This window comes from Melitaea cinxia, chromosome 11 (genome assembly GCF_905220565.1).
Source record: "Melitaea cinxia chromosome 11, ilMelCinx1.1, whole genome shotgun sequence".
NCBI lineage: Eukaryota > Metazoa > Arthropoda > Insecta > Lepidoptera > Nymphalidae > Melitaea > Melitaea cinxia.
The window spans coordinates 8080983-8094228 of record NC_059404.1 but is presented as its reverse complement, the minus strand read 5'-3'; the positions used below and the strand labels follow the sequence as shown (position 1 = coordinate 8094228).

Genomic DNA, 13246 nt, shown 5'->3' with positions numbered 1-13246 from the left:
AGTGACCACCTTTTTTTGGTCGTCGACTGAAATTTGATAACAGTTCTTCAGTATTTGTACGATAATTTGAAGCGACGACCTTTTTTTATGGAAGTCGAAGAATACGTCTAGGTATCGAGTACTTTTGTGTTTTACTCGATACCTAGAAGTACCTTTTATGAGTACGAAACATTTTTTTTCGATACTACAGTATCGATACTTTGTATTCGATATCGTGTCCCTAGCTACGTCTCTAACTAAACGAATAGTCACAGATAATACGAGACCAAAGAGTGTATAAAAAGTTTATAGTGATCCATAGATCTATAAAAAAAGGTAGATAACGCACCTAGAACAGAAAACTGAAGCCACTTTTTTAAAGATGTGTGAGTGAGTGAAGTGTTGACACCTTTTAAAAAAAGTCCCTAAAATTTTTATTAAACAATTAATTTAATATAGGTAAAATGGGTATGTGAAAATAAAAACCTGTTTATAGTTTTAAATAAATTTACTAAAAATAAAACAAAAAATCGGTAGAATAGTAAAAAAATATATTCGTAAGATAATCGTATGAATGGACACTTCCTATCCCCTCTGTTTATCTCTTTTCAGTTTGCAGTCGGTTGTTTTTTAACTATTTTTCTTAAACCTAGAATCCTTTATGTTGTTTAAGTTTTTTAAATTTTTGTCGCTTAGAACTCAGAGTCATCGTCATTGTTTGCATTTTACTAATATGATGTAGTCTTATGTTCAAATATTTTTCAATCACTAATCGTATTAAATTGACTTTATGCGTATGGCCAGCATAATCGTGGTCATTTTCTCAGTCTTACAGCCGCTACCCATTCACCTCTTATTAAAGTATTCGTTGGAAACCTAAAACCATGAAATTTGATAGTAAAAGTTCGCGTCATGTAAAAAGAACGCTGGCCTTGAAGCTGCGCAGAAGCGATTTATCGGTCTATTTGGTGGTGCGGGGTAGCGGGACGGGAGTGTTTATCACGTGTCGCATGCTTGCCGGTGTGCTATTGGTTGACAGCGGTTGACAGTTCGACGTCGACTCAAAATATTATCGCGCACAAAAGTTTTAAATTACAAAATTCTCCATTTACTATTTATTTCACTAAAAAACAAATATCAATTTATCATTTTAAACACATAAAAACTATTAAGATACGAATATCGAGAGTACAGATAATTATTATTTTTGAATATGACATTTCAATAACTAAAAAATTTGTTATTGCTTTTGTTTAAAAAAAATTGTGATTTTGTAAAGTGATAATTATTATACTTATTTAGTCCGAATTATTCACACTTGTATTTCTAGTATTTTTTAATGTACCTACCAATAACCATTATACGAAGCCGCGAGTGTAAGCCTAATTAAAAAATAAAACAGTAGTACTTGTGCGTGAGTATACCCATGCGCAAACGCACCCCCTCCAGTTTCTTTCAGCGTTTTTTTTACATGACGCGAACTATACCTAGTTTACTCAAAAATTGTAAAAAGTTAAAACATAAAATAAACGAGTTAATAATTCATAAATATATTTTGATTTCTTTATTTTTAATTTATGTAACATAAAATAACTGTTCTTTCGTCTACTTTTTACTTAATTATTTTTCTGATTGCGTACAATTTACTTACCCACATTTTGGGGTATTGAAAAAAAGAACTACTGGCAACACTCCCGTGGTACGTCATTTCGTGACATTGAAATTATAAGTTCCGAATAACCTCAATATTATTTTGAAATAACAATAAATTTAAAGTTTTATATGTACTTACGTGTGAAACGATATTCCTTCAGATTTTTTGTTTACTTTGGTATTTTTTTTGCACCATTTAATCACACAAGACGGCATTTTATAAGCAAAGTTACTGTATGAAGCCTCGTGACATACTAACGAAAATGAGCGTAGTTTGATGCATATGTGTGCGTGAGCGCGTGTATTTACTTGAAGGAGCCGAGTTTTGTGGCTTCACTAACAACAAAGGCCGCGCATTATCTACTTTTTTTTACTATATCTATGTAGTGATCATGGAGCTTGGAGAGAAAGCTCCATGATGGTGATTATAAAAGCATGCATTAAATTAAATATAATACACGTATTATGAGTATTAACACATTTTACTAGAATTACTTAATGTGAACTTCGACCATAATGTTTTATACAAAAATTTGGCAGGTTTTCTAAAAATCCAAATTTAAGGGATACTTGAAAAAAAAATTGTAATAACAGACTAACCTAGACGCCCACAAAAAAAGTGTAGTTTGTTCAGATCATATCAATACCACTAACTTTCAAGTTTTGGCGAACAATAGAAGGAAATTAGTCGAGGGCACCAAACCAACACTAACGCCACACTGTTTTTTCCCGTAAGTTTTTTTTTTTGTTGACTCATGTACAAGGTAATCAAAATATGGTTCACCTTAGTCATAGTAGTGAAATGAAGCTTAGATTTATCAACTTTGAAAAGTAACAATGTTAAATCCATCCTTTCAGAGTCATCAACAAATCATTCAATCTAGCAGATGACAGGCTATCATCTTATAATGCCATTAGTGCTACGCTCCCTATTCCCGATTCGTTGACATCACCGTGTACATCATCAACTCCTCAAAATGTGGGTTAACTTTAAATCGTTTATTGTAGACTAGCATTGCTTGGCACAACAACGTTGCATCAATCGTATTGTGACATAATTATAATAGTTAGACATGTGCTGTCGCGACACTTTTTAACCAACTTCCAAAAAGGGAGGGGTTCTCAATTCGACTGTATTTTTTATGTATGTTACTTCAAAACTTTTGACTGGATGGGCCGATTTTGATAATTTTTAATTTATTAGAAAGCTGATGTTTATCATGTGGTCGCGTTTAAATTTTCTCGAAATCTGATAACAACTTTTTGAGTAACCTTTGATAACGCGTATATATTACGTATATTGTATTACTTGTCGATGTAATTGAAGTCGGTTTTTTTTCGTTTGCGAGCAAATAAAATTATTGTAGATAATGATGTGTTCTACAAAGTCTTACTACATTATATATTTCTATTATTATTAGTTTTTGCAGCGCACGCAACGCAATTTTTTGGTTATTTTTTTTATCCCTTGAGTTACATTATTGGAGTTTTAGTAAGGATCCCTAATATTTTTGAAAATATAGTATAACCTATGTCGTTTAAGGATAGTGTAACTTCTCAACGGTGAAATAATTTTTTGAATCAATCCTATTTCGGAGCCTATTCAATGCTAATAAACAAACAATCCAATCTTTACTCTTTATAATCGTTTATTTTACATGTTTATGTTACATGTTTGATTTGTAGTATATAATAAATTAAGTCTATTTTTATAATAACATCTTACCTGTGTATCACTTTAAAAACCTTATTTCCCTAACCGAGTACTTGAATTTATCGATAGTGCATATCGACAGTTGTTACAACCACGGCTGCAAGCAACTTGTCAGTGTAGTTGCGGCGTGTCATTATACTGTAATGACACAGAATGTAACTATGTGTGTATGACAAATGTAAGTGTTTTTAATTTAGTATGTGTGGGTTTCGTAGTGACAGACGATTATTTTTGTGTGGGAATTAAATAAATTAAGCATGTGTGTAATTTCCCCCCGTAAAAAATGCCAGACAGTTTTGTATCGGTAAAAAACGCTAGGGCTACTCCCCTCCGTGTTGCTCTATGTACGCAGTCGATATGTATAAATAAAAATATTAAATACTGCCATTTTTAAGCCAAAAGTGAATTTCATTTTTGGGTTTTGGCTTTGTAGCACCCAATTTTGATTTTGATTTTTCTCAAAAACGAGGACAGGCGCAAACAAATGTTATTGATTCTTTTTTCATAAATTTTAACGCGCAGACGATTCAATAAAACTAAATTACCATAAATTATAAATTCATAATTCTGGGTGCCAAGCTGCCAACTTTATGAACCTAATTTAGTATTGTCATCACAAAATAAGAGGCCTGTTTTGACATTTTTTGTCATCGGTACGTAAATAGTGAAGTAACCATACGACTCAGTATTCGATACTCACGATAAATCGACACAAGTATGTATGAGTGTGAGTGTATGTGTGTGAGCGAGTGTGTATTTGATCGATTTGATTATTTGATGTAAAGTGCATTTGATTAAATACTGATCAAAAATTTAACTTAAACTTTAATATTATTTTAATTAATTTACTTATTGGAAATAATACAATGGTACAAAAAGGTCATTTTGTCTTTATTTCATATTTTTATATTGTTTTCTAATGTGAAAATGTCGATAATTCAGAACTCGGAAGAGTGGAATTTAATTTACGATCCGACGTTTACTTACTAAACCCATAGAATATACTATTCTCTAATACCTAGACTAAGTAGGTTCTTCAGAGAATTTACAGCTTAAAACGAGTCATTAGACGATTTTGCAAAATAGCATACCTACATTTACGAAACATACCATTTACATTTAAAAAAAACCTGCTAAAATCACTTGATTCCTCAATCAAAGTTATTTAGTACCAACTAGGATAAATTTCGATACATTCAATGTTATTGATTTTTTTTTTTAATACCTTATTATTTAAAAAAATTACAATATTCAGACGACTAAGTTGTCTAAGGGCTTGTTTCACCAGTTGTGTATAACGCAATTTGACGGCTGACGGTATCCGACAGTTAAAGGTTTTTGATTCATTATTCATTGTTAAAATTTAGTTTCTACTATATTTATGAAATATTTCTATTTACATACATTATATCTTAATGTTGTAGTTTATTAATTGAGGAGAAACAGATCATAATGGCCTATTCTACCTCTAGCTGTCAAAGTCTATTTGTATCGTTATCCATCAAATAGCGTTATGGTTATCAAAGCTGGTGAAATAGGCCCTAAAGCGCATGCTGTAACTAAAAAGGTATTTAAGAGGAATCCTATATCGTATATTTAATACCTGAGCATGTAACTCATTGTACTTTTTTAAATATGTAATTCTGTTGATGGTTGGTACGTACCTATTTCACTTTTAATAATTACCGCAAAATCTATTTACAATCAGATAAGTGAGATGTAAGTAATTTGAATTTTGATTTTTGTTTCTATGACATTAAAGCATATTCGGTATTGCACTCTGTGTTTTGAGCACGGTCTTGTTTTAAGCCGTGGTTATAAAATCCTTCGTCCTCTTTTTTAGGGGGCTTTCAATAGTGCCAAATGAGCACAGATGATTTCGCCAATGTCACATAGAATAAAAAATACACGAAGGAGATTAATCGGTGCGGTCAAGGTTACAACCTTGGTTAATTTATTTAAAAAGTATATAAGGAGCCGACGAATGGATGTCACAATTTTGGCACGGCAGTGGACTCTACCCAGCACAACCTCGAGGTGTACCCGAGATGGGCGGCGCTGCGTCGCGATCTGACGAGAGTCTTCGGAAGGGACTTTTTTTTATTTGTTCAAAAATACAAAAAACACATACTTAACACTTATACATAAGCCTGCCGCGAAAACTCACAATAGCTTATCCGGACAACCCGCCGCGTCGCATACCATATTATCATATAATATCTATACCATACCGTACCATGTTATAGCAATTAAATCTAAACTAAGGCAATCAACAAAATTTGTTTGGCTAACTAAGGTAATTACCAAAAAAAATTCTTTTAGTGATCATCTATATTGCGTACTTGTCACTGCCGAGCGTCATTACCACGATGCTCGACGACGACGAGTCCTAGACGGCGATGGTCTCCTTCTGCGAGACAGTAATGTCCCAGAAGAAGAATGTCGAGCGGATGAGAGAGGAGGCCACCGACGAGGCTTCCGTCCACAGGCGACGTACGGGGATGCTTAGGAGGTGCTACTCAATGCACCTCCAGTGACGCCCCTGTGCACGTATCAGGCCGGGGTGGGAACTCGGTCCTGCTAGACATGGCGTAATGGGTCCCCTGCGATAACAAAAAAAAAAAAAAAAAAAAATAAAAAGTATATAAGAAATAGAAGTAGTTAGTATAAAATAAAATATATTCACCTAGAACAACAAAAACATTAAAATTTGCATGATTTTAACGGGTGGATATCGTTGGCGTGTTCAACCTTAGGCCCACAACGGCATCGATCACGACCGCTGAAATTGCCTTTCCACTAACGTAAGAAACGCCGCGGGCGTTGTGGGCGAATTTTATAAGTGGAGCGCATATTTGGGCATTGGCAACTGTCGGGTGTCACCTGTGAACTCGCAATATGGCAGCATTATGAAAACATGCAGTTGTAGGGGTTGTGAGTGTATATTTCGCATGGATTTGAGTAAAACTTAATTCAACATGGATTTCCGGGAATTTATCGTCGCGTTTTTACAGAATCGAATGAAAGATAACAATTACAATTTGATATTGACATTGGTTTTTTAAAATTCCCGCCACGTTTTGATGACAGCCAACTTTAACCCACTTATCTTTTGGGCGATGTGATCGCGAACAGTGACGTCATCTTTGTCGAGCGATCGCTCGCAACGACCACGGGCCTTAGGTGGAACAATAAAATGGGCGCCGCGGGCGTTGCGGACGCTTAGTGGAACACAGCCTATTTTATGTTTCTGTTGATTGTCAATTGGTTGTCAAATGATACTTGAAGTACTTTGTATATACAAAGTACTTTGTATATAAATTATATAGGAAACCGTGACTTGAATGATACACAAAGCTCTTGTATTGAAACTGCGAACTTAGTACAAATATAGATATTTGAATATTTTGCAAATTGTGTTGCGAATATTAAATTTATTTTGTTTGCAACGCATAGAGTTACGTGTTTTGCTTCCATACATTACCTATGTTTACAATTTTGTCCAAAAGAAGTAAGAAGAAACTGCAAAGAAGTAAGTAATCAAATTTAATATTTATGACGTATTTATTGTGTAAGTTCTCGTTTTAAATAAAAATAATAAAACACCTCTTTTCGAAATCTTACAAGTGACAAAAACCGTGCCAGCCTTCTAGCTCCTCTAAGAAATAACTCCTCACTTTCTTCCCTCCACTGGTGAGAAGAGGGCTGGTGCATTTTTTGACCAGAAAATCGGCATAGCGATTCAGCGGGGAAATGCTGCCAGCATTCTTGGCACCATTCCACATGGACGTGATTTGTAAATATTTAGTTTTTAAGATGTGAATTGTAAATAAGTTGAATAAATAAATAAAAATAAATTATATTATTTACAGATTATAAAAAGAAAAATGACTTTCTCTAATTTCGATAACTGTTCGAGAAACATTCATATTCTACCTGACGAACTGCTGATATATATTTTCAAATGGTTGCCTGTCGAGACTCTTATTTGCTGTGAAAACGTAAGTGTAAAATGGCAAAAGTTAGCTCGTGATCGAACACTATGGAAACCTCTTGTGTTCGTTTATTCTGGTAAACCTGGTCAAACTGAAGTAAGTAAAAAAAATCTTGAAATTATATCATCACACAGTGAATTAGTTTATGCTATAAAAATACAGTATGTGTACAGTTATCCGTTAATTAAGTCTGTGATAGATCAATGTAAAAATTTGATAAGTCTAGAATTAATAATGTGTAGAATTGAAGAAGGATTTGTAAGTGATATTTTAAAATGGCCTAGGTTAAAAAAGTTGAATTTAAAAAATTCTATTTTGATATTGAATGAGACATCTTTACTTCTTCCATTTGATAAATTAAAAGATTTACAATGCTTAAGTTTATCTGATTTTGGTCTTTATCCTACTAATTGGGATGGCCTATTGCAATGTAGAAATCTAAGTCAACTTTTTATTGATAAAATAAGAAATTTAACCTTAGATTTTGTAACAGAACTGATTATTGCTCAACAGAATGTATTAGAAACGTTTCATATCTATGGTCTTGATTGTATTAACAATAATTCTATACAGCTGCTATCTAACTGCCCACGGTTGAAGGATTTGGCTATAATAAGGTGTGAAAAATTAACTGATGTAGCATTCCTCGCTTTGGCTTCTCTAAAGAGCATAGAGTCTCTACAGTTATGGAATAACTCTAACTTTTCTGAAAAGGCATTGTTAGCGACCTTAAGTACTCCCAAATTTAAAAAGTTAAGAAGTTTAAGTCTCTCTAAGATACAAAACGTTACACCAGTTGTAGTTGATCTGATATCAGAATATTACAAGAATCTCAAATTTTTAGCTTTGTATCAGTGCCCTAGAATAATAGATACTGACTATGAAAAACAACTTAAATCAAAATTTAGAAACATTGACGTTGTTCTTTATTAAATAAATGTTATCAAATAAATAAAACAACATTAAAATCCACAAACTAAATATATTCACAGTATAAATAATGGCATTGTATTAAAGGAGAAAAAGATGTAAATAATAACAAAATTTTACTTTTACTAAAATACATTCTAAATCAATTTTTTTATTTTTTTATTATTATTAGTTAAAATATTTACATTATAGATGACATTCTAAAAAACTAAGTAGGTAACTAATATTTGTATACAGTTGACATTGTCTTTATATGTATTTCTGACTTGTTCCTAAACAAAGATTAATGTAAAAGCTAGAAACTACCTCAATTGTATTATAAGGGCCAATTTCACCCGTTGCTGATAAAGTTAAAGATAAATATTTTTCACTATTAATCTCCACTTTATCTGTTAGGTATTCACAACCCATGAAACAAAAATATATAGTTTATTGTGCACTCAAGCACTAATAGGCTATCACTACTTTATCAGCAGAAGGTGAAACAGACTCTAATAAAATAGTTTTCATACTTAAATAAATAAGTGGAATTAATATTGCAAGAATTCTAATGTATGTATTGAACAAATGCAGAAACAAATCATCACATTTTTTTGTAGTGTATCATTTTTTGTTTTAAACTATACATCAAATAAAATTGGGAAAATGTGATGTGTTTTATTAATGCATTTTGTTAGTTAATTATTATACTTGTTATCATATTTATATACATAATTTTAACAATGATAAAAAAATATACTTTTAAAATTTTTTTTTTACAATGCTTATCACAATCTGTCAGTGTCTATCCTCACAAAACATATATTGTTTGGATTTATATGAAAATCTTATTTCCTGTAATAGAATTAAATCAACGGGGTCGAAATTATTCCATTTTGTTATAAAACAATAATCACAGGCAAAAAACTTCCTACATACAGGAGGAACACATACAAGTATAAAGTTTGTATATAACACAGCAGTATTTTGATCATTTTATATCAATAAATAATTGATTAAAATTTTAAATACCTTTGAAAGTATTTAGAGAACAAGCATTTAAACTAAACTACTATTACATAATTCATCACAATCAGGTCTTAAAATTTTAGGTCTAGGAAGGTTATCGAAAATTTATTTTGATTTTTCTACTTTTTATTTACACATTCCTTTTTGGTTTATATCAGGAACAAAATATGCAATCTCCCTCATTTGAGTAAGGTTTTTATACAGTAATGACCAAATTCTTAATCCTTGTCAATATTAATTAAAAGTTAGGTCCAATGACATTGCTCTATGGTGGATGATGAAAGCTTTTTTATTTCATGCTAGGGCACGAGTTCTACACATTTCTACATTATTTTAAAATTTAGTAATTTAAGAATTTGGTTGCATTATTTTTAGATTAATCCGTTTTATCTAATATTTACAAAATCACTTAAAGTAATCATTTTGTATTTTTATTTTATTTTTTAAGTTCAAAATGTTGTGGAACATCCGAGATATCGTTTTTTTTTTTAAATTCATATAATGATTTAAAATGAAAATATTTAAATTATTTTTATCAGATCTTTCTAAATCCTGAAATATTGTCAAATATAAACTACAATCACAACTTAACGTCTGCAAAGTTATAGCTCTTTACATATATCTGTGTTATCAATGTGATATTGTCAGGATATTTACCAGAAATCGTTACACAATATAAAGACAAAAATTATTGTTGACATAAAAGTTCACCTATTTATTTTAGGTCTTTCAGAAAAAATAATTAATTATTTTATAATGTTGCATCTGAAAAAAAAAAACCATTTGTATCAGTCGTAGATTGTAAGCCCAGTTCGATAATATCATATAAATAACTGTTAGCTACAAAAAGCTTCAATAATTAAATGATAGTATGGGAAAGTGGTCACCTTTCGTACGCGGGGAACATTCGTACAGTAAACTTATTTACTTCCATGCTTTAAATCCTCTATAAAAGATTGGAACAGTTAGCTTATTGCAAACATTAATCACCCAATGACCTTAATAACCATAATATCATCCAAACGGACGATTTAACGTTGTACCGAATTTCATAATAACACTTCTTTGTTTTTTTAAGTCCCTCCTGCGCAAAGGGGTTACTACTCACTCAACAGGAGGAGGTCTTACTGCTCGATGCGTGGTATCTGTATGAATTTCAAAAAAAGAAAACTCATTCATTCGCGTTTCACTACCAGAACGCTGCGCGCCGCAAAAAAAGTAGGTTACTCGATTCCCGTCATTTTTTCTTCTATATTTTTATTGTTTTGTTTATAAAAAAAAATGAGCGATTCAAGCTTTGACAGCACACCGCCAGATATTTTAACCTCTGCAATAGAAATTTCCAACAAACTACTACCGAAACAATCAAGAAAGCATTATGAAAAAGTAATAATTGTGTTTGCTCGAAAAGGAAAAAAAAATTATGTGGTGTCATGGGGCACCAGGTAGGAACGAAGTTCCTTCGGATAGTATAGAAGCAACATAATTTGAAAGAAATATAATATGATTATCATAATTTGAAGAAAAATAAATGTTGAATTTTATATAATTATATTTTCTAGTTCTTGTTTTTTTTATTTTGTTGATTGATTTTTAATTAAGTACATTAAAGTATTTAGGAAATTTAGTATTTTAGAAAATAACAAATACCGTAAAATAAAATAAATCAAACAAAATAATAATAATTCAAACTATTAAGTGAAATAAAAAACATATGGCCTTATTTATTTTTGTCGACAGTATAAAATTACATAAATAATTTTAGAAAAAGTTTACTAGTAATCTTTTAGTTTTACAAACGTCATATTATTTGTCAGTTCGCTCGCCCAGCCAAATGTCAAGCCTGCCGTAAGGAACTTCGTACCAAAAACCGACTTCATTTACATCGACAAGTAAATACAACGTAAGTAGACGACAAAAATTAACAAACGCAGTAGTCATCACTACGATTTTCGAGCGTTTCCTTCGATTTCTCTGCGATTACATCATCAGATCCTGGTTTCCTTATCATGGTACCAAACTAGAGATATCTCCTTTCTTGTTAGAAATCCCCTTTCTAACAAAAAAATAATTATCAAAATCGGTACATCCAGTAGAAAGTTATGCGGTATAATACAACGTAGGTCGACGAAAAAAGCGTCAAGTAAAAACGCATTATTAGATATAACTCGAAAAGTAGTTGTTAGATCTCAAATAAATTTAAATGGGACCAATTGACACACACCATCTTTCGATTAAAAAGAAATTTGTCGAAATCGGTCCACCTTGTCAAAAGTTCTGATGTAACATACATAAAAAAAAATACAGTCGAATTGAGAACCTCCTCCTTTTTTGGAAGGATATACCAAATATCTCCTTTCCAAAAAAAAAGAATTATCAAAATCGGTTAATAAACGACGAAGTTATCCCCAAATATATATACCGTAAATAACCGTACTATAATATATACTATATAATTGAGTAACCTCCTCCTTTTTTGAAGTCGGTTAAAAAGCATATCAAGTTTTTATCAATTGGAAAATATCAAAGGGAAGTAAATCGTTTTCTGAAGAAGTACTTTTAGTTTATTTCCAAGACCTATCAGGGAAATTTAAATCTTCATCCCTATGGACCTTCTACTCAATGCTCAAAAGTACACTGAGTAGGTTAGGTTATAAATCACGTCGAAGCGGCGGTACGGGCCGGTACTTTCTGGACATGGATGCTTCGGTAGGTACCTACACCGAATCGCGAGACGAGAGGCGACTCCAGCCTGCCACGAGTGTGGAGCGCCAGAAGATACGGCGCTCCACACGCTGGAGGTGTGCGCCGCTTGGGAACCGCAGCGGCGCATGCTTTCAGCGGTTCTCGGACGGGATCTCTCGCTGCCGAGTGTCGTAAAGACCATGCTTGACAGCGAGAGATCGTGGCAGGCGGCGGTCTCCTTCTGCGAAGAGGTAATGACGCAGAAGGAGACATCGGAGCGGGCCAGAGGAAGACGCCTCTGCTGGGCCACTCCGGCGTAGACGTACGGGGGCAAGAGGAGACGGTATGCCCACCTCCTCCCCCCCTCGTAATAGTGGGGTCGCCGACCGATAGTCGGGGGACTTCGGCCGACCGGACGACACGAGCCCACACGTCTGAGGGTGGCCTTGTTGTGAGCGAGGCCACCCTATCATTGTGCTGGGGCCCGGAAGCTTTGCCCGGGCCTACCGCCGGGGCGAGGTGGCGAATGCTAGCGCGACCCCATCTCGCCCCACCCAGGCAGACGACTGCTCACACGTGGTGGTTTTTTTAGTCAGTAGAGTTTGACATAACCCTCTGGCGCCCCGCGCTGTTATCCACGATGGATTTTCCTCACGTAAAAAAAAGAGATCATTAATCACAACGTAGATCTTAAAATTTCAAAATTAATTATCCTGTTAAAACGTAAAGGAAAAGATGTAGATAAAGTCTTGTATGCAACTGTTGATAATTAGGTATTAAAACATTCATGTGATAAAAAATAATATATAATTATATCTTATATATAAAATTATTGTGTCACAATGTTAGTTAACAAACTCTCCCGAAACGGCTGGACCGATTTTTAGGAAATTTTGTGTGCATATCGGGTAGGTCTGAGAATCGGCCAACATTTATTTTTCATACCCCTAAGTTATAGGGGGGGGGGCATTATATACAGTCGACTCTCGTAAATTCAAACCTGCGATAATTCGAACCTCTATAATTCAAAGTCATCACGAGTTCCCTACAAAATCTCTTTATATTTCGAACTAAAACGAAAAAAAACAAGTATATCATATTACGTGCGATAAATCTTTAGTCACCAAGATAACTAAAGTTTTCTATCTTCGAAAGAAACCGGGATCTTAGTTTTTCGTTTTCCTAGAAGTGGAAGATATTCACATAGTGTATTTTAGTGAAATCGCTAAAGTTATTCCTGATCGTCGAAAGATTAAAATTTAATTATATAATCACCTATCTA

The 13246-nt window shown here is 33.2% G+C and overlaps 1 protein-coding gene across 3 annotated transcripts; it reads left to right on the top strand.

Annotated features, from left to right (window-relative positions):
* Positions 1–6604: 6604 nt before the first annotated feature.
* Positions 6605–8919, top strand: LOC123658089 (S-phase kinase-associated protein 2-like). 3 transcript variants are annotated; one of them, XR_006743827.1, is made up of 2 exons: positions 6605–6878; positions 6974–7120. XR_006743827.1 is itself a non-coding variant. In XM_045593561.1 (2 exons), exon 2 carries the CDS (start codon positions 7234–7236, stop codon positions 8272–8274), a length of 1041 nt encoding a protein of 346 aa, XP_045449517.1. In that variant the 5' UTR covers positions 6605–6878; positions 7219–7233; the 3' UTR covers positions 8275–8919. The 3 variants fall into 3 exon arrangements, 2 of the variants coding, with proteins under 2 accessions (XP_045449517.1, XP_045449516.1); XM_045593561.1 differs by lacking the exon at positions 6974–7120 and adding an exon at positions 7219–8919; XM_045593560.1 differs by lacking the exon at positions 6605–6878 and adding an exon at positions 7219–8919 and having other exon boundaries at positions 7112–7142.
* Positions 8920–13246: the final 4327 nt, after the last annotated feature.